The following is a 22013-nucleotide window of genomic DNA, read 5'->3' as shown; positions in this document are numbered from 1 at the left end:
TGACAGGCTGTTCACTGCTGTGATGTGGCCCTGTTCCCCTCACACACACACACACACGACACGTTACTCTACGCTGCGCAAAACTCTGCATTTGAACAGTCAATAGCAAATACTTAAACTATTAACAAAACATACTTACAGTAGCTGATTTAGAATAAGCGCCAGATTGTCACAGCAAAGTCGGACCCATTGTTTTTTAGAAATAGCCTTCGTGCACAGCCAGCCTTGTACTCTCCTAGGTTCACAAAACTGTCGTCCATAAAATGCGTTTCACAAATTCGAACATCTGGGTTGTGCTGTTCTGTTGTAAATAAATCTTAACCAATGATTCCTCATTGCATCTACTTCCGGAAGGCCAAATAAAGTGCTTTTTCTTTCGCACAGAAACACACAGCGTCTGACATGGCTGCATTAACACTACTGCGTTCCTGAAACCACGCCTTCTTTCTTTGCGTGCACATTTGGGCGGCATTACGCAAATATTTCCACATTGTGACGTAGACATGTGGGGGCGTGTTTGAATGAGGCGGTTTAGCCCGGTCTTGATCTGCCTTCTCTTTTAGATAGAATAAATCCTTTTGTGGGAGACTTTGTAACTCTGCAGATCTTATACATGCACAAACAGCTACATAGCACACTAAAGAAAAGGAAAACAAGGAATCGCATCATATGACCCCTTTAAGAGACTTTTTCTTAATTTTTCTTCAATCACACACCTCATTCTGCTTAATGAAATACTGATTAGCACCAGCTGGCAAAACAATGCTAGTAGTACCTCAAAAGTAATTGGAATCAAATAATAACTACTGACCATACCAAAAGATTTTAAAAGAAGTGAGGAAAAGAAGGGTTCAGTTTTGGCTTTACTGGCAGAGGGATACAGTGTGCGTCAGGTTGCTTCCATCCTTAAAATGTCAAAGACAGCAGTTCATAAGAACAAGGTCTACCACTGACCCAGGATGACCGCCAACTCATTCGGATGCCATTCAAAAATGACCTATAAAAAGAATGGCAAACGGCAGCCTGGGTGAAGTGCACAGTAAGGATGGCTCGAAAGAGGTTCTTAGGGGCAAGACTGAAGTCGTGGAAAGGTAGAAAAAAGCTCTTCATAAATAAGAAGCAAAGAAGAGCCAGGCTGAGGTTTGCAAAAGACCATAAAGACTGGACCACCTCTTATGAGTTGAATTTTCAACCGCGGAAAGACGTCAATAAAACAGCTTGTAAACAAAATGCCACATAGCATTTCATTGACCTCAGACAAGTCATCAGTGTCCACAGCTCGTTAGTTTGCTAGAAAAATTAAGTCTAGAAAATAGCATTTCACAAAATATTAGACTATATACTCATTATATTTTACTTGACCTGTTAATGATGTCTTAATTATTAAATGTATGTTTAAATAAATCTGTTATGAAACAAGTTATGACAGCCACTGTGTAAATGAATATATTTCAACAACAAATAGAAACTGTATAATTTAGAAGTTAATTTTAAAACTGCATTATATTTTTAAGTTAAGTGTTGATTATTGTCGTTAAAAATAAATAGTTATTAAATTTAATTTGGGCTTTGTTGTTAATTGTAACCTTATGGTGTAAAAGGGCTCCATATAATTTAGAGCACAAGCTGACATAGATTTTAATTTTAATTGAATTTATTTAAAGAAAGAGCAATATATATATATATATATATATAGTGTATAGTGGCGAAAATTAAATGGATAAAAAATATTACAACATTGAAATACATACTGTACATGTAGCAAATGCTAACAGTGGCATGGCTAATTTAAAATGTTAGATATGTTTGTAATAATATTACTAAATGGCAAACAATGTGGTATTTGGCGTGTCTATAGGATGTTGAGGAATTACTCTCAATGAGACAATATGTTGACCATGTATATAACTTTTCGTAGGATTAAATCATTCACTGGAGCCATTTACAACACATTCCATCTTTAATACCTCAGTGTTTTTACATTGACAATTTGTGCTGATGAAGTAGAAGCTGATACAATTAACTTGAGAGACTCATCTTAAATTCTAAACTCTCTCTCGTCAGACAGGAAATTCTTCACACTCCCCAGCACTGAGCTGTGGACGGGGTGGAGATGAAGATGTGAATATATACCAGGCTGATCTGATTAGAAACACTGAGACTTACTTCTCATTTGCTTCATTAAGTCTCTCAGACAACACAGTCTTCAGAAACATTCAGGAACAAGTACTACAACCATGTAAGTAATGAGCTCAAATATTGTTATATGCTCTTGTGATCTGATTTTAGACAATATCATTTCTAGAAATTGGTCAATTTGAATGATTTTGATCCGGTGATGCCCAGGAACGTCTTTAGAAGACTATTGTATTTCTAAACTTTTCTCTGTGCATTTATCTGCATATGTCAAATAATAAGGACAATACATATATTCTGGAAGGAATAACAAAAGACAAGGAACCCTTGTGTTTTTGTTGATAAAATTAAATTGCGGGTTAAGGAGAAACAATGAAATCTTGTAAGGAGCTGAGCCAAAGACCTTAACAAACCCCAACGACCTGCTTTCAAATAGTTCATTATGTGAGTTTTGTTTATGATCATTCATTGATGATAAACTAATCATGTTTTCTTGTGAAAGGTAATTTAAAGCTGTTAGACTGGAGTCAAAGAGGTGGACAGAGACATGCAGCGAGGTGGGTGGCTCATCCGTTTCTGAGGCTGTCACCACTAGAATCACACATTTTTCCTCGTGGACACATGTGGAGCCTGTGGTGAATGGTACGAGGTCTTTAGAATGTAATGCATGATGTGAGATGATTATGTGTTTGGGGGTCGGGGGGTACAATGCTGTTTCATGCATTTAGAGTTGTTTACACTATTAAAGATTTGGATTCTCATGCTAAGCATGGACAAAGTTTCAAAGAACTATTTGGACGTATGACAGAGTATTTCTGTGCCAAAAATCTTTCGTACAAGTTTTGGAGAGTTTTTTTTTTCGATCGTGGCTCTTAATGACAATCACAAGTGTGTTTGTTGATGAATGTTTTATAAACAAGGCCCAGTTCGGCACTGGATTTGCACATCATTTGATACTAAAAGATGAAGCGGTCCCAGCTATAAAAGATCCCGGTCATGATTCAGAACTGCAGATGGTAATTGTAATGGCATCAAATGTCTGTTTTGTTGGCATTCAGCGCCCAAATGCTTGTCAATTTTTTAGCTCCGCCCACGGCACACCTCCAGGAGCTCGGCTTTTTCCGGAGAGAATCGTAAAGCTCTATCTTTCTTTTATAAATATGATAAAACTAAAGACTTTTTGGAGATATGAAGGATACAGTACTACTCTATAGGTACTCAAGATTAACATGAGATTGGGTGAAACTGTGTGTGTTATGCCCCTTTAAACAAAACTCCTAAATAGGGGAATTATTTGCAATTAACTGTCCTATTGTGTAATAAGTGACAAAAAATTGACAGCCCTGCTCTCATCATTAATCATTTTCTTTTCTGTTTCTCAGCTCTGCCATTGCAGGTCTGTTCTGTTGACCTCATCAAATCCAGGATGGGACAGAATCGACAAGGGCATCACACAGATCGTTATCTTAGCGATCACCTCATCCTCCGCAGAGGACAGTGTTTTGAGATGTGGATTGAGCTGTCCCGACCCTTTGATCCAAACTGTGACCAACTTCACCTGGAGCTGAGACTATGTCAGTTAAGGCCTTTTTTCATTAGATGCCATCGTGCCACCCAGCCAGATATGTTCTGACAACCTAAAGAAACTGGCTAATAATAATATATTACATTTAGAAAGACAAAACAAGTGCAAAATGTCTGAGGCAACCAACAAAAATGATTCAATTTTGCAGTATTTTCTAATTTAATAGAAGATTTTCATTTTCATTATAAAACTAGAATAACAGCATAACAATTAGAGTGAAACGGTGAACATTTTGAATGATTTGCACTCAAAGAGCATCTTGTGCTCCAGTGGCAGCAAGAACATCTGACCATCTGTAGTTATTCTATGTTTATCCAAAATACAAATCAGACTTTTCCACCCCACTGTAAAAAAAAGGCATTCTAAAGGCATATCCTTACCATTATTTCCTCTTCTTGTGTGGGTTGCTTAGGTAATATCTCATCAGCATGGAGCGAGACGCTCGTGGTTGTTCCATTAGTGAAGGAATTCAAGAAAGACTGCTGGGAAGCCAGGATCATTGAACAGATGCAAAACCGAATCAAACTGTGTGTTTACTCTCAGTCAACTGCTTCTATTGGACAGTACAAACTTACTATCGAAAGCAGCTACCCAGGAGGAAAGGCCACTTCAATTGAAAATTATATTTATATGCTCTTCAACCCCTGGTGTCCATGTATGTACACAAGATATTGGATCCTCTTTTCATTTCATAAACCACATCTAAAGCCTGAAACTGAACAATAATGAGGAAAAACTAGAAAACACTGTTAAATATTTCAAAATGTTCTCTTTATCAGATGACAGCGTGTACTTGAGTGATAAGGCGGAGAGAGTTGAGTATGTGTTGAATGACATGGGCAGAATCTACTATGGAACTAAGCAGCAGATTGGCTGCAGAACATGGAACTTTGGTCAAGTAAGAGCCAAACATTCATTCAGATTCATATAAAAGTGCATGCATTTGTTAATTGCTTGTTCTGTGATATCTTATTCTTAGTTTGATGAAGGAATCTTGGCTGCATGTTTCTATGTGTTGGAGAAGAGTGGTGGGCCTTGCACTGGATGGGGAGATCCTGTTAATGTGGTCAGAGTGATATCTGCATTTGTGAGTTTTCCGGCCTTTTTTAATACACAAGCTTTAGATGTTTGGGATTAGACAACCTGATTAGAACAAGGATAATAGCAGACAGCAAAATAACATTTTGACACGTCACGTTGTTACAGATTAATGCCAGTGACAACAGTGGTGTGATGGTGGGTAGTTGGTCAAGTACCTCCAATGATGGAACTTCTCCTACTGCTTGGTGCGGCAGCAGTGCCATCCTGAAACAGCACCACAAAAGTGGAGGAAAACCCGTCCAATATGGACAGCGCTGGGTCTATGCTGGAGTCACCAACACAAGTAGGATATTAAAACATATTGGACTGAGAAAAAAGTGAACTGTCCAAGAAGAATTTTTGTTGTGTTTAGATATGTGTATTGAATTAATTATTTCTTCTCATATTCTCTCTGTCCTCAGTTTTGAGATGTTTGGGCATTCCCACTCGTCCAGTCTCAAACTTCAATTCTGCTCATGACACTGATATTTCATTGACAACTGATGTTTATTTAGATGAGAAATTTGAGCTGACTGAGCATCTAAACCGTTATCCAGTCTGGTAAGATCACATGGCATCATGATTGCATTATGCAATGATTGTTGTACGTATTTCTTTATCTCTTCAACTTTCTTGGTTGATTCTCCTCTTAATGCAGCCTCTCGGCCAGACCTGCCTTCTGGTTTCAGAGGTTGGCGGGTGGTTGATTCCACTCCTCAACTGACCAGCCAGGACAATCTTCGCTGCTGCCCTATTTCTGTTGCTGCGATCCCCAGTGGGCAGGTTCAGCATGACGTGCCCTTGCTCTTTGCCGGAGTATGTTAATGCCTTACATCTACCATTCCGTCACACATGCTTTGATGTTACATGTTTCAGGAAATACATCATATGCTGTCTGAATTACAACATAATTATAGTTCATTCATACTGAAAATGAAATATTTAATTCTACACCCTTAAATTCATTATAACTCTGGATCCTGCTTCAAATATAGGAACAGAATTAGAACGTAAATGGACAGACGCACAACTTGCGGCTGTGTATTTAAGGTTTGGATCTTTATGTTGTAGGTGAACAGCGATAAAGTCTATTGGCAGTGTAAATCGAATGAAAACTTTGCTGTCATTCAGGTTGAGAAGAACGCAGTAGGCCACTGCATCAGCACCAAGGCTGTTGGCTCAGATCAACGCGTAGACATAACACACCTCTACAAACACCCAGAAGGTGAAAACCTACACGTGTACATCACAGAAACACATCACTGCAGTGTGAGCTGTACATATAGAAAATGCCAGTATGTAAAGAAAGTGACGTGACATGTGGCCAGGTATGGTGTTCCATACTCGGAATTAGTGCTCTGCATTTATCACAGGGAGCAGTTGGGGGTTCTGTGCTTTGCTCAAGGGCACCTCAGTCGTGGTATTAAAGGTGGGAGAGAGCGCTGTACATTCACTCCCCCCACCTACAATCCCTGCCGGTACGAGACTCGAACCCACAACCTTGGGATTACGAGTCCGACTCTCGAACCATTAGGCCACGACTTCCCGTAGGTCCATAATGATATACACTCCAGTCACTAAAGCTAAACGTCTTGGTTTCTGTATTAGGTTTGACTGATTAGCATGCAGAATTAGCGCCTGTTGATAGATATAACCTCACCATTCTATGGGGGGAAAGCATCTTTCTCTATTGACGGCCATTTAAAAGTAGCAATGCATTCTGATAAAATACAAAATTCAATATGTTATTATATAAAATCAAGCATTTGATATTATTATATTATTATCGTGGTCTGGTTAGTTGGTTTTCTGACAGGCTAGTTCTGTTACAGTGGCAGATGTGATTTGTCATTTTTGGAAGTAGGGATGTTTTATGCATGGTATCCAAAAACAACACATTTAATATTCATGAGTTTAATTATTTATTATTTTATCCCATTCACCAGGTTCAGACAGGGCGCGAATTGCTGTAGAAACAGCCTGTCGCAATGGCTCCAAACGGTCCGTATACCCACTGTCCAACACTGAGGATGTGATCATTGAAGTCAATATGAAGGGTGACAGACCATGTGTCTGTCAGGATGTCGTGCTTTCCATCATCCTGAAGAACAAGTGCAGGTCTCCTCGTAGTCTCACTCTGTACAGCTAGGTGGCAGCCATGTACTACACCGGAGCCCAAAAAGCCTTGGTGAAAAAGGACCAGACACTCATCAAGTCATATGAGGGTGAGACATGGTGGAAGCTTGAAATCATAATTTTAAGAAGACTCCATAGTTACATCTAAAATAGATATATTCAGTACACTGAGTGTATATTTAATACATTATTGTACTTGAAGAATTAATTTGGTTAAGTTGTTCCAAGCAATCCACCAGACCTGGCACAGTATTTCATGCTGTTATGTACGGTGGCCGAGAGAGCTCAACGCGCTGCAACTTAAGAAAACACATGCAAATTGAAAAAACACCAGCAAATTAAGAAAACATCTTCATCAGTTTGACAACACACGCGCTGCAAATCCTCACAGCACATGCAAATGAAGAAACGTGCTGCAAATAGCATGGACCACAACGGAAATGTTTCAAGGGGACCCAAAAAAGTGATGGACCCGGCTGGGATTTGTTTTGTGCAGTGGCTTTTTTTTTTTTTTTGAGTTTCTGCTAGTGATTCCTTTTTTTTTTATTTTTTTTTATTGAAGATATAACATTCACAGGGGATACAGTCATAGCAATAAATTACATACACAACCAGAATACAAAACAATAAATATATAACATCAGTGTTTATCTTGACAAAATTGCATTTTCTAGTTTTTTATGCCCTTGGTACAAACCATAGTCAAACCAGTCCTACCAAATTCTTACTTTAGCATTACATTCTCATTACAGAGTTGACATACAACATATCAACCTTGAAGACAAAATAACGACAAAGTATCAAATAATCAACGAGGATGATTATTCATTTTAAAGGTAGATTTGCTATAAAAGCATTGTTTTCCTCTGTAGTCCAGATTCTGGAGTGAATCTTGCGGTATGAAGACTACAAGGAACACCTGGTGGATCAAGCAGCGCTGATGCTCACCCTCTCTGGACGGGTTTTGGAGACTACACAGATACTGACCACCCAGTTCAACTTCAGATTGCGCACACCGGATCTTATTATCATTGTGGGTTTTCTTTATTATGAACTCTTCATATGCGCATCTGCCAGTGTTTGCATTCAAGATAGATTTCACACAACTAATTTCTTATATGAAGCATCAAAATTTGCAGACTAGTGCCTGATTGTCTTTCTTTTTCAGCCTCTTTGTGGCGGTGTAGTGGGCAAAGAGATGACATTCAAAATCAAATTCCAGAACCCACTTCCCTGCGTACTGAAGAATGTCGTTTTCCGGTTTGAAGGACTGGGATTGCAGTATGTCAGAACAATTAACTATGGGTAAGACACAAGAGTGTTACATTCATTTACACCACCTGAAATAAATTACAGTTGAGTGATGAGTAAAATTAATACAATTGGAATATGCACATACTAATTTTGTCTCTCTGTCACTTCAGTGATATTCCAAGTCTGGCTGCAGTGAACCTGATGGAGACCTTTGTTCCTAAATATCATGGGCCACATAAACTTCTGGCATCTCTCGACTGTCCTCAGCTCACTCAGGTGCATGGATTCACCAACATTGATATTCATGAAAAGATTTAGACTTGATACTTGAAACTTGATATTTGCCAGAGTAACTATGGAACCATTATGCTTATGGTTAGAAGCTGTTTATGTTAGAAATCACATCTCATACAGTGTAAGTATTTTGAAGGACCTACAGTTTATTTGTGGATTACAATAAAAATAACCAAATATATTAAATATTGAATGAATCTTGTCTTAGATGTCACACTTTATCACATGCCAGATTATTAAGCTTTATTATTTGAAGCTTTGTGTTTAATAAATATCTGTGTCAACTTTTTAATTTATAATCATTGTAGTTAATGTCAGTTATTATGATGTGTTATTATAAGCATTATTGTCTCCCCTCCAATAATGGCAAGTGTTTGAATAATGATTGAAAAATCAATACTTCTGTAATGCTTGACTATAATATGGTGTTCTTGCATAGATATTAAACACTAAAACAACATTATATAGCAACCTGTCTACCTGACGGGAAAAAAATGAAAACAAAATGTGTAAGAATAATTGTGAATTAGATAAATAACCTGTATTTCACATCCAATAGTTAGGCTACATACACTTTACTTGAAGACTCAAAAACAAATAAACATTGTAGTGTACAGATAACATTGTCTAAATGGCAATGGTTTTGTGATGTGCTGGATGCTTCTAGTGTAGGTTGGGTGTCAATATCTTTATAGACTCACTTCCCAATCGCACTATTCAGCATTGGGTTTTCACAATAAATAAAAAATAATTAAGATTGCAGCTTCAGATGCTGTGAATCTGAAAATGCTGTGTAATTACAGCTTGATTGGTTATAAGGGGTGTATTTGTGAGAGTCCATGAGTGACAGGTTCAGTGATTATAAAGGGAGTATTGTCAAGTATATTTACTTTTAATAAAATAATTCAGAAACAGTTCCCAGCATGTTTTGGATATAAAGAGTATGAGATACAGTTGCACCACACAAAACACATATTAAAGGGGACATCGGACGCCCATTTTCCACAAGTTGCTGTGATTCTTTAGGGTCTTCATGAAATGTCTGTAACATACTTTGGTTAAAATTCCTCAATGGTCATGTAAAACAACACCCTCTTTACCTTGTCAAAAACAGCTCTGTTAAGAGCGACTCATTTCGGTGCCTCTTTAAATCAGTGATCCTCAAATCTGGCTCGCGAGATCCACTTTCCTGCAGAGTTTAGCTCCAACCCTATAATCAAACAAACCTGTGTTTTTATAATGATCCTGAAGACATTGATTAGCAAACTCAGGTGTGTTTGATTAGGGTTGAGCTAAACTCTGCAGGAAAGTGGATCTCGCGAGCCAGATTTGAGGATCACTGCTTTAAATGATAATGAGCTACTGCTCGCCCCACCCCTCTCTTCCATGGGGCGTGTTGATACAGACATGTGAATATATCTGTATATGACTCAGAGGTGGTCTTATTCAAATAGCTAGCTATCTACATAGGAACCTGCTGCAAATTGAAACAACTCACTGGATGACACAGTTATAGATTCACGCAGTACATAACAAACTGGCTGTGTTTTCTTTTCAGCTTTTCTGAGCAGGCAGACATGCCATAAATCTAACTAAATGCAAAAAAGTGAAAATTTCATCCAATGTCCCCTTTAATGTGAATTATATAAACTGCAATGTATAGTCCTGATTACAATATTGAGGTTAAAAATACTTTACGAATAATCTGTAGCCTTATAAACTACGTAAAAAACGTATATTCACATAACAATGTTTGGTTATGTCTTAATAAGATGAAAAACAGGATGCCTGTCAGTATATTAGATCCTTCAGTTAGGTCTTAAAGTAATAGCAGCCTAATATACCTGCTGCTGCTGTCTGTGTCATTAATGTTAATCAAGCAACAAAAGAAAAGCAAAAAAAACAAAAATCACCCTTGACCAAATCATTTTTGTAGCTTTAATAAAAATTAATTTGTATTTTTATTCATACAGTGTTGTATTTTACACTTGATTTACATAATTTGTATTTTTGTTCTTTTGTATATATTAGTTCTGTTTCTATATGTATTTTGTTTAGATTTGACCTATTTACTATTCCTCAATATTAGTTGCATATATTTTTATTCAATATTATTTGTATATTAGTTGTTGGGCTTACTGGTTTTTACTGCTCGGTAATGCTGGGTACACACCACAAGATAATCGGGCTGATTTTGGGCTGATTTCTCCCCTTCCGACAATCCTAGGTAATGTCCCGATTATCTTGGTGGTTCTAAAGATGATCTTATCAGATTTTCCTGTGGTGTGAGGTGTGTTAAGAGTGACTGAATCTGCTCAGAAGAACGTCGGAGGCGCAAACATGTTGAATATTTGCGATCCGAAATCCTGATGTGTGGGGGGAACATCGCGGCACACCACACACTATAGAAACAAAACGGTTGGATTTTTTTGTCCTCATGTTTGTGGTCTCTCACATTTTGAAGATCTTATAAGATTTTAAAAATCTTTTAATGTGTCCCCTGCATAACTTGCAAAATAGTCCTAAAAAACAAAAAAGCAAAAGAGTCATAATGAGAATGTGGATCAGTATCCTTGAAAAAAATTGTGGTACACATTTTTGCCATATCACCCACCCCTACTCTGTTGGGCCTAAAAGGTGTCCTTTAAAAAAACAAACAAAAAAAACATTCAAAGTCATGTACACTATCATGAGTTGTCACTTGAGTATATGGAGGAGGTCGCCTATCATTTCTGGCTATGCTTTGTACCATTTATGTGCGACATACATGAATGATATTTCAAATTCTGTAAGCATAAGAGACGACTCTAAATTGTGAAAAACAGAAGAAGAAAAAAAACCTTAGCAAACACAGCAATGCCCTGGCAATATTTCTAGAATAATGGTAACTTTTGCATGGACAAGCATGACTCACATTTTCTTCAGATAGATACAAATCTTGTTTAGTATAAATGTTCTCTTATATATTCACATAATACCTGCTTATACCATTATAACGATATCATCACAAGACAAAATTATGCTTAATACATGTCATTTTAAAACCAGCACTGACATGTCTTGTCAAAATGTAAAAAGCTATGTCATTATAATACTTATATGCAGAACGTGGTGATTTAGTGCCTCTAGTTAAACAAGTTATTGTGTTAGTGATATCTTTTGTTCAGCATGTAAGTCATTAGCAGTTTTACCACAGGCCTGAATCATTCACATTCCTGCACATTCCATATTCATTTCTTGTTCCTGTGCAGGGAAAGAAACGAGTGTTAGGACTGGTGGAATGATGATGACAGTGTGCCTGACTGGCTGATAGAATGTTTTCTGACTGAACAAAAATTCCTGATATATTACTATAGCTTACACAATTTATAAATTACCATGCGATGATGTTATAATTCATATAAATAATTACATTAAAGCACAAGAGTGATGTATTTAAAAATAGCTCTATTTATACCAGTGTATGTGGTACCATTATAGATACCATTATATTTTTGTATACTATTTTTTATAATGTTTTTTGTTTTCATTTTAATTTTAGTTAAAGGTTTAGTACATTGTGTGTTTTTATTATTTTTATTTTTATTTGTTTTAGTTACTTTAGTACATCAAGATAAATGTTACCCTAACAACTAGCTGTTTTTTTATGGTTTTAGTTTTAGTTAATTATAATTTATACACAGTTTTTACAGTGTGATTAGATCTTTTTATTTTCATGGTCAGTATTACAGTGTTTTTAGGTAGGGCTACACAAACCTCAAGGAGACAACATACAGCTGTAACGGGGCTGACGAGATGTGAGACGTGTGGATCCATCTGCAAGCTTTTATTAAAGAGACGTGGTATAACAGGCAGGGACACTTTTGAGCTCTGAGCTGTGGATGGGGTGGAGATTAAAATGTGAATATATACACCATGGCTGCTCAAGAGAGAAGCATCATAGAATTACTTCCAGACTTGAGTTCAAGTTGTTTTGGTGCAGTTACTCTGTTAACAAACAGGAACAAACACTCTTCAGATACATTCAGGAACAAGAACTGCAAACATGTAAGTATCTATCTATCTATCTATCCATCCATCCATCCATCCATCCATCCATCCATCCATCCATCCATCCATCCATCCATCCATCCATCCATCCATCCATCCCCAAAAATTCACCTATTTCAATCTAAGTGTTTTCAACTGCAATTACTGCAAAACAAATTACTGTTAGTGACCCTAAAGAGTGAAACTACAGCATACACTCAATTATATGGTATAGTATCTTGCATCGCTGTTTAAGTAACTGATTGTTAAAAGTAGGCTACTAAACAGAAAGAAGATGATAGTGTTGTTATTCAGTGATCAAACCAAATGTTCTCATTACATGTTACAAAAATCGTGTTTTGAATGAATGATTATGTGGACTGAAAATATATGTTACTGTAATGAAAGCATGAGATCTGATATTGAAAGATTGACTAGCAGTGTCACAAGTGTGATCAGTTTGGATTTTGAGTTTTGAAAACGTACATCTTTGATGTGAAAACTGCACTTAAATTCATAATTTTAAAAAACGGTAAGCTTTGTTTAGTAGAAAGTTTCAATAATATTCTCTCTTTTTCTCTCAGGAATCCACAAGTAGAAGTTAACGGTAAGAGCAATACATCTCAATAGTACATATTAACAAGGTCTGATCGCCATTATTTAACGCTGACAAAGCTGATATACTGTTATTGTAGTATTGTAAAATAAGTTTGTACTGTTATAAAAAACAACAAAATATTTGAACTGTACCTACATCCACCAACCGACAGTCTTTGTACAGTGTTTTTATGTTTCACAATGGTTGCACTCTATCTCACTCTGTCTTTTTAAATACATTTAAATGTAAGTATCTATCTATCCATCCATCCATCCATCCATCCATCCATCCATCACCAAAAATTCACCTATTTCAATCTAAGTGTTTTCAACTGCAATTACTGCAAAACAAATTACTGTTAGTGACCCTAAAGAGTGAAACTACAGCATACACTCAATTATATGGTATAGTATCTTGCATCGCTGTTTAAGTAACTGATTGTTAAAAGTAGGCTACTAAACAGAAAGAAGATGATAGTGTTGTTATTCAGTGATCAAACCAAATGTTCTCATTACATGTTACAAAAATCGTGTTTTGAATGAATGATTATGTGGACTGAAAATATATGTTACTGTAATGAAAGCATGAGATCTGATATTGAAAGATTGACTAGCAGTGTCACAAGTGTGATCAGTTTGGATTTTGAGTTTTGAAAACGTACATCTTTGATGTGAAAACTGCACTTAAATTCATAATTTTAAAAAACGGTAAGCTTTGTTTAGTAGAAAGTTTCAATAATATTCTCTCTTTTTCTCTCAGGAATCCACAAGTAGAAGTTAACGGTAAGAGCAATACATCTCAATAGTACATATTAACAAGGTCTGATCGCCATTATTTAACGCTGACAAAGCTGATATACTGTTATTGTAGTATTGTAAAATAAGTTTGTACTGTTATAAAAAACAACAAAATATTTGAACTGTACCTACATCCACCAACCGACAGTCTTTGTACAGTGTTTTTATGTTTCACAATGGTTGCACTCTATCTCACTCTGTCTTTTTAAATACATTTAAATGCATTCTAGGAAACATCTGATCAGGGGCACATGAACCCGAAACCAGCATAGAGACTGATTTGTCAACACTTAATGCCTAAATTAGCTTGAAATCTTAATGTTTTTTTTTTCAGTTTGTCATAATAAACTTTCCTTATATGGCTGATTTTTAGGTGCTGTACTGCAGGTACGTTCTATTGATCTGATCAGGGCCAGTAAAGGACAGAATCGACAGGAGCATCACACAGATGGTTTCTTTAGCAATCATCTGATTGTCCGTAGAGGACAATGTTTCCAGATGTCTGTTGAGCTCTCTCGAACCTTTGTTCCAAACAGAGACCAACTTCACCTGGAGCTGAGACTTGGTCAGTCATGGCTTTACTGTCCTTGATGTTGTGATCTTGTTCTCCAGCACAATCCTGTTTACACCTGCCACACCAGCCATCTCTGATTATCTGATGAAAAATGTACATGCTTTTGTATGTGTGTTTTGCAGGAAATGTCTTACCAGTACACAAGGACAGTTTTGTGATTGTACCACTGGTGTCGGAATTCAGGAAAGAAGCCTGGGAGGCAAAAATTGTTGAACAGGCAAAAACCACAATCAGACTGGCGGTTTATTCCCTTCCAACCTCTTGTATTGGACGGTACAAACTCAATGTAGTAACAAACTGCCCAGCGGGAAAGGCCACTTCACCAGACACTCCTGAAAATGACATTTACGTGCTGTTCAACCCTTGGTGCAAAGGTATTATCTGAAAAGGGAGAAAATAAGAGGACACTCTGGGTGTCTATCACTGAATAATGAAAATAAAATTTAAGCTTTCTCTCTTTCTGCTCTCATCAGATGACTCTGTGTGCATGAATGATGAGACGGAGAGAACTGAGTATGTACTAAATGAAATGGGCAAACTCTACTATGGAACTGAGCAACAGATTGGTACCAGAACCTGGAATTTTGGACAGGTAAAAATCAAACACAGAAGTGTGTTTAAATGTATTCAATAGTTGTTTTAATATTTTAGTAAAATGTATGCTTCCAGATATCGGTCGGTTATTTTTTGAGAATTATCATCATCATTCTGGGAATGTTCATCATGTGTTTGATTCCCCGAGAATGTACGAACTGCTAAAATGTATAGTCTGAAATGTAAGCTGCTTTGAATAAATGTGTAAATGTTAATCAGTCTATCAGTGGATCAATACAAGACACGACTTGTCAGCTGATTATTGATGTAATGTTGAAACATGGTTGCAAAAAGGTTCTCAGACTTTAGAGGTAAAGGGAACCATCATGCACAATGTTCTGAGATCCAAAAATATATTCCTAGATCATTCTGGGAATCGAAACTTGTCAATTAGGATTTATTTTTAATTTTCTGTATGTGCTTGTTTCAATCTTTCCAACTTCTGATCTGTGATTCTTAGTTTGATGAAGGAGTCTTGGCTGCGTGTTTCTTTGTGTTGGAGAAGAGTGGCAGCCCTTGCTCAGGATGGGGAGATCCTGTTAATGTAGTCAGAGTGGTATCTGCCATGGTGAGACTTTATGCTCTTTTTACCTGCATCCAGATTTATCCATGCTCTGCTGTTGTGAATGTCTGACAAAGTCTGAAAATTAGTCATCGTGATGATGTGAAGCAGATGACATAATATTGTCAATGTTTCAGGTTAATTCCAACGATGATCAAGGAGTGCTGATGGGTAACTGGAAAAAGACCTGTGAGGGGGGAGTTTCTCCTACAGTTTGGAGCGGCAGCAGTGCCATCTTGAAACAGTACCACGGCAGTGGAGGAGTAACTGTCAAATATGGGCAGTGCTGGGTCTTTGCTGGAGTCACCAACACAAGTAAGATACTCAAGTTAATTTCCCCCACATAATATTTAAATTAGCACTGCACAATTAATAGTAAAAAAATCGTGATTATGATTACAGCTGCTGCGAATAGAGAAAAGCCGCAGAAGTAGCATATATAGTTTTATATAAATGTGTGAGATTTCAAATAATCCCAAAGTTTCAAAAAACTATATAAATGTAGAACAGAGTATTTCTGTGTCAAATATACTCCTTCCGGTTTTGTACAAGTTTCGGTGAGTTTTTTTTTTTTGGAGCTTGGCTCTTCGTGATGTAATGAAGGGGGGAACTCCTTGTATGGGCATTTCTCCCGGAAGAGCGTGCCCGCGCACACATCGACCAGAGCGAGAGCAAGAGCGCACCCATCAACGTGCTTCATTCGGCTGCACTGAACAGGACTCGCTCGAGAAGAATGTCTCCAAAGAAGTGTGTTTTTGGCTGTAAGGGAAAGATAACCTTGTTCAGCTTACCAAGGAACCCAGCATTACGTGAACAGTGGATGCAGTTAGTTTTTTTTCCGGGGCAACAACGGAGTTTTGCAAGTGTGTTTGTCGACAAACGTTTTATAAACAAGGCCCAGTTCGGCGCTGGATTTGCACATCATTTGATACTGAAAGATAGAGCGGTCCCAGCTATAAAAGATCCCGGTCATGATTCAGAACTGCAGACGGCAAGTGAAACAGCATCAAATGTCTGTGTTTTGTTGGCAATCTGGCAAGTGCTCGTCACTCGTTAGCTCCGTCCACGGCACACCTCCAGGAGCTCGGCTGTTTTCGGAATCGAAAAGCTGTATTTTTCCTTTATAAATATGATAAAACTAAAGACTCTTTGGAGCTATGAACGATGCTATACTACTCTATAGGTACTCAAGATCAACATGAGATTGGGTGAAACTGTGTGTGTTATGTCCCCTTTAAGCGAAATATAAGGTGAATATCGGAGTTTAATAAATTGTCCACCGCGCACTCAGTGCATTCTACTTTCGTAAATACCTCTGTTATAATGAATAAACTAGACACGACGTAAATCAGATATTCATTGTAGAACGCTTCATTAGTAGGATTTTCTTCGTGATATATTGAAGTGAAATCCAAGGGTTTCTTTGTGGTATCAGGCTAGAGCGAATTCTGTTCACACACGAGATTACACTTGTCTTTTCTATGCGTATGGACATCTAGATGGCATTTTTATGCCAAATGGAAGCAGGACCAGAGAGGTTGGGAATGAAATCTGCCGCATTTTGTTGATGTTTCTCTCTTTTTGTCCTTACAGTGTTGCGGTGTTTCGGCATTCCCACTCGTCCAGTCTCAAACTTCAGTTCTGCTCACGACACTGATGCTTCCTTGACTACAGATGTTTATTTAGACGATAATTTTGAAGAGATTAAACACCTTACCCGTGATTCAGTCTGGTAAGAGTCTTGACAGTCTTATTTTACTATCTCTCAGATTCCATTTTAGCTTATTACGGTAATATTAAGAATTCGTTTGACATTTTCTGTCATTTTCATTTTGAAGTTTCTGTCATTTTGTTGTGTTTTGTAATTTTTATTAGTTTTTATTATTTTTCTGTTAATTTTAGTTATTACATCAAATTAAACAGCATGGATGTAAGAAAAGTTGCCATCTAGTTTAAAGGGGTCATATGATGCGATTTCAAGTTTCTTTCTCTTTGGAGTGTTACAAGCTCAGTACAAGGCTAGCTGTGCACGAAGACCATTTCTAAAAAAATTCAGACTTTGCTATGACAATCTGGTGCTTCTGAATCAGCGACTGTAAGTATGTTTTGTTATTAGTTTAAGTATTTCCTATTGACTGTTTAAATGCGGAGTTTTACGCAACGCAGAGTAATGCGTCGTGTGTGTGTGTGAGGGGAACAGGGTCACATCACAGGAGAGTGAACTGTCTGTCAGAAGTCTTAACTGCGGCTTGTGTACTGCATCATCACTGTGTCTGTCACGCGACTGTTGCCCTTTCGGACTTGAACTGATGGTAAAATTAACTACATTATTAACTGTCTTGATATTTACTTTGAAAGCTGACGCTCGCGATTATGGTAAGGGGCGTAAAATTTCTGACGTGTGCTTGTGGTGTTCGGCCAATCACAATGCACTGGGTCAGCTGGCCAATCAGAGCAGACTGCGCTTGTCAAATGAGGGGGCTTTGATGAAAATGACATGTTTGAGAGAGGCGAGGCATAGAGGACCTACAATAATGTACAGTATTTGAAAAATAATGTGTTGTTTTGAACATTAAAGCATGTCAACATATTCTGTTACACCAAATACACAAAATAATGATCTTTAAATCATATGACCCCTTTAAATAAAATATATAGGCTATATTTTTTATCTTGTATATAAAATAGAATAGCCTAATCATCATGGTAAAAATGCATATTATTTTTTATATAGTATAGGCCTATTAAGCATACTTAATGTGAACATCTGTTCACTAAGCTTTCTGCTTACGCCATCTAGATGTATATTACTTTTAAGTTTTTCTACTTTAATTCTACTTAATTAGTTTTTCTGAATGTATATTACATTAAGTTTTTATTTAATTCTACTTATTTAATTTCTTCTTGTGTAAATAAGCATGTATATAGTATATGTAAGTACCTCTAACCTTATTTCCTTTGAAAGCTACTTTTTAAAAATGAAAGTAGCAGAGAGCTACCCATGTTATACTCTTAAATAATGTATCAATCCAAACTGTTATACACAGTATTGTTAAAATGTGCTGAAAATGTTCAAAAAGTACCGATACACACACTGAAATCATTTCACCAAGTTTTATGTAGAAAACCAACAAATAGCAGCACTTTGCATGGTTTGTTTGCATAAACATTGAAATAAAAACTTTAAAAATGATGGCCAGATTTTAAATGAACAAAAACATGTTATCTACTGACATGTACTACATGTTTATTTTATGTCCGTTAATTTTTTCTTTATTTCAAGTAACAAAACTATTTTTAATATTTTTTTTTAGTGAATAATTTAGTTTTAGGTTATAACCCTGATTCATGTAACATTAGCGTTAATTGTCCTTTTTCTATAATATGGAAGTGCAGGACACTTAAGGAAGCATTTGTGATATCAGATAAGTTGTGGCTTCATTGTTGTTTTAATAATTTTTGTTTAATATTCAAAGTTTCTGCTTTTCTCTATATAGGAACTACCACGTGTGGAATGAGGCCTGGATGACTCGGCCGGACCTGCCATCTGGTTTCGGAGGTTGGCAGGTTATTGATGCGACTCCTCAGGAAACCAGCCAGGGCATCTTCCGCTGCGGCCCCACCTCTGTTGCTGCGATCCGCAGCGGACAGGTCTACCTCAAATATGACACACCTTTTGTTTTTGCTGAAGTATGCTAATTCATCACAAATAATTTCACTACATAGATTTATAGATTTATAATATGGTAGGTGTTAGTACTAAATATTTGGTTCTTTTTATTTGTAGGTGAACAGCGATAAAGTCTACTGGCAGCGCAAAAATAACGGGACCTTCGCTGTGATTCGGGTTGACAAGAGTGCTGTAGGTCACTCCATCAGCACGAAAGCTGTCAGCTCAGATGAACGTGTAGACATTACGCACCTCTACAAATATGCAGAAGGTGAAAATCCTCATGAAATCTTGTGTCAGTTAAGATATTTTCACTTACACATGACAGAAACATTTACATACTTTTGAAAAGCTTCATTTAAAAAAATACAGATTATTTTGAATGTAAATAATTACTGGTTAAAATTTTGCTGACATTGTCACTTGAAGACTATATATATATATGTTTTTTTCTCACAATATTAATATAATAGCAAGATGCATTTGTGGGAGGTTTAATCCAAATACTGAGGAGCTGGTATCCAAATATATAAACCACACATTAAGCTTTTATTTTGTTATTTATTTTATTTTATTTTTATTTTAAGTCTTTCAATGTCAAATTAATTTATATAGGACAATTAAAATATGCTGTACATCAAAATTGAAAACATACAAACTTAACTGCAGTGTTAATTTTGACAGCAAATTTTGATTTAGTTTTAGTCATAGTCTTTTGACTAAAATGCCATTTAGTTTTAGTCATATTTTAGTCATCTGAATTGTTTTTAGTTTTAGTCGACTAAATATCATAAGATTTTAGTCGACTAAATCTACAGTAAATTTAGTCGGCTAAAATCTAACAGGTTTAGTTACAGTGTAATGCATTTATTAAGCATTTCTCTAAAATTTCCAAACTCATTATATAGGTTTGATATTAAGGTTTTATAATGATAGACACCGATTTAACTGCGGTGACACACAACATGCCTTTATGTTAAAATTTGTACTGATACACGTTCTCCCTACTGTTTACGTTCACTTAAGACCTAATCAACTGTGTTTACGTGAATACTCGTCAAATGGACAATTCGACATAATTTTGTGTGCAATTCTCCGTTCATGCGCACGCTGTGAGACGCGCTTTCTGTGTGTGTGTATTATGTCCCGCCAGTTTATATGTACGCATCTAACCTCCGAACCACGCAGCAGATTCGTTCTGAATGAATCTCTTCCCAATTCGTCCCTCCCTAACATTTTCGTCTCGTTTTTATTCGTTGACGAAAATGTCAATAGATTTAATTCATAGTTTTTGTAATTCAAAAAGAGCTTTAGTTCGTTATCTCGTTGTCGTCGGCGAAAAAAAATGTCATTGACGAAAATTATTCATCAAGGAAATTAACTGCTTAAAGCCATGCCTTGGTTAACTTAATTATTTCAAATTTAAAGGGGTCATATGATGCGATTTACAGCAATGCACTTTATGGACGACCGTTTCGTGAACCTAGGAGAGGAGGTAATTTGACAATCTGGAGCTTCTGAATCAGCTGCTGTTTTGTTATTAGTTTAATTATGTGCTATTGACTGTTCAAATGCGGAGTTTTGCGCATTGTGTGTGTGTGTGCGAGAGAGAGAGAGAGAGAGAGAGAGAGAGAGCGAGAGTAGTTGTTAATAAAACATAAATATTAGATTAAAAACTTGAACTTTACAGACATAAATGAAAATTAGAATTGCTTGCAACTAAAAGTGTAAAAAAATAGTAAAAAAATAAATAAATTATATAATAGATATATATAAAAAAATAATGCTAATTTAAAATATTAGTAAATATTATAATAATATATAAATAATACTGGTATGGTGTATATTTGCAAAGACTAAAACAATTTTATTCTATTTTAATTTCATTTAATTTGGTAAGTCAGATTGTAATAAATAAAAAAATCAATAAAAATGAATAGAATCTAGATGAAAACTAGATGGAAAAACGTACTTCTGTACATTTCAAATTTATATGTGTCATAATGTATTTAGACTAATGTAGTATGAATCTTTTGGCTTTATAGTCCAGTCTCTGGAGTGGACGCTGCAGTATGAGGACTATAAGGACCATCTGGTGGGTCATGGAGCGCTGATGCTCACGCTCTCTGGACAGGTCACTGAGACTAGACAAACTCTGGCCAAACAGTTCAGCTTCAGGCTGCGCACACCAGACCTCATTATCACTGTGAGTTCAAATGACTCGCTGTATATTGAGATTACACATGATAATATCCATCGTGGCAAAATATTGCATTAATGTGACTTGTGTTGTGTGTTATTTTCTCTCTTAGCCTGTATGTGATGCTGTGCTGGGCAGAGAGCTGAAAGTCAAAATCAAGTTCCAGAACCCACTGCCCTGTGTGCTGAAGAACGTCATATTCCGGATTGAAGGATTGGGAATGCAGCACGTCAAAACCATTCACTATGGGTAAGACATCCATTTGCAATGACTGAGTCAAACTGTTTTTCGTAATACTAATACATTTAACTTTTACATTTATATTTTTGAAATAACTTTTTTTTCATACTTTCTTTCAGTGATATTGCAGACCAAGCCTCAAAGTGTCTGACAGAGACAGTTGTCCCCAAACGGTCCGGCCCACAGAAGCTTCTAGCAACACTTGACTGTCCTCAGCTCACTCAGGTGCATGGAGTCGCAAACATCCTGGTCAAAGATCACTGA

The 22013-nt window shown here is 36.6% G+C and overlaps 1 protein-coding gene and 1 pseudogene across 1 annotated transcript; both read left to right on the top strand.

Moving 5' to 3' along the window:
• Window positions 1-1008: 1008 nt before the first annotated feature.
• LOC107565881 (protein-glutamine gamma-glutamyltransferase K-like) lies at window positions 1009-8509 on the top strand (annotated as a pseudogene).
• Window positions 8510-13696: 5187 nt separating this feature from the next.
• On the top strand, window positions 13697-22013 carry tgm1l5 (transglutaminase 1 like 5). The gene is made up of 12 exons (XM_016251171.1): window positions 13697-13736; window positions 14283-14474; window positions 14606-14857; window positions 14957-15075; window positions 15538-15645; window positions 15777-15954; window positions 17233-17371; window positions 19137-19329; window positions 19427-19580; window positions 21355-21515; window positions 21622-21758; window positions 21869-22013. Exons 1-12 carry the CDS (start codon window positions 13697-13699, stop codon window positions 22011-22013), a joined length of 1818 nt encoding a protein of 605 aa, XP_016106657.1.

The sequence above is a fragment of the Sinocyclocheilus grahami genome, unplaced genomic scaffold (genome assembly GCF_001515645.1).
Source record: "Sinocyclocheilus grahami isolate Dianchi unplaced genomic scaffold, SAMN03320097.WGS_v1.1 scaffold1033.1, whole genome shotgun sequence".
Lineage (NCBI taxonomy): Eukaryota > Metazoa > Chordata > Actinopteri > Cypriniformes > Cyprinidae > Sinocyclocheilus > Sinocyclocheilus grahami.
This window is presented reverse-complemented; position numbering and strand designations above follow the sequence as displayed.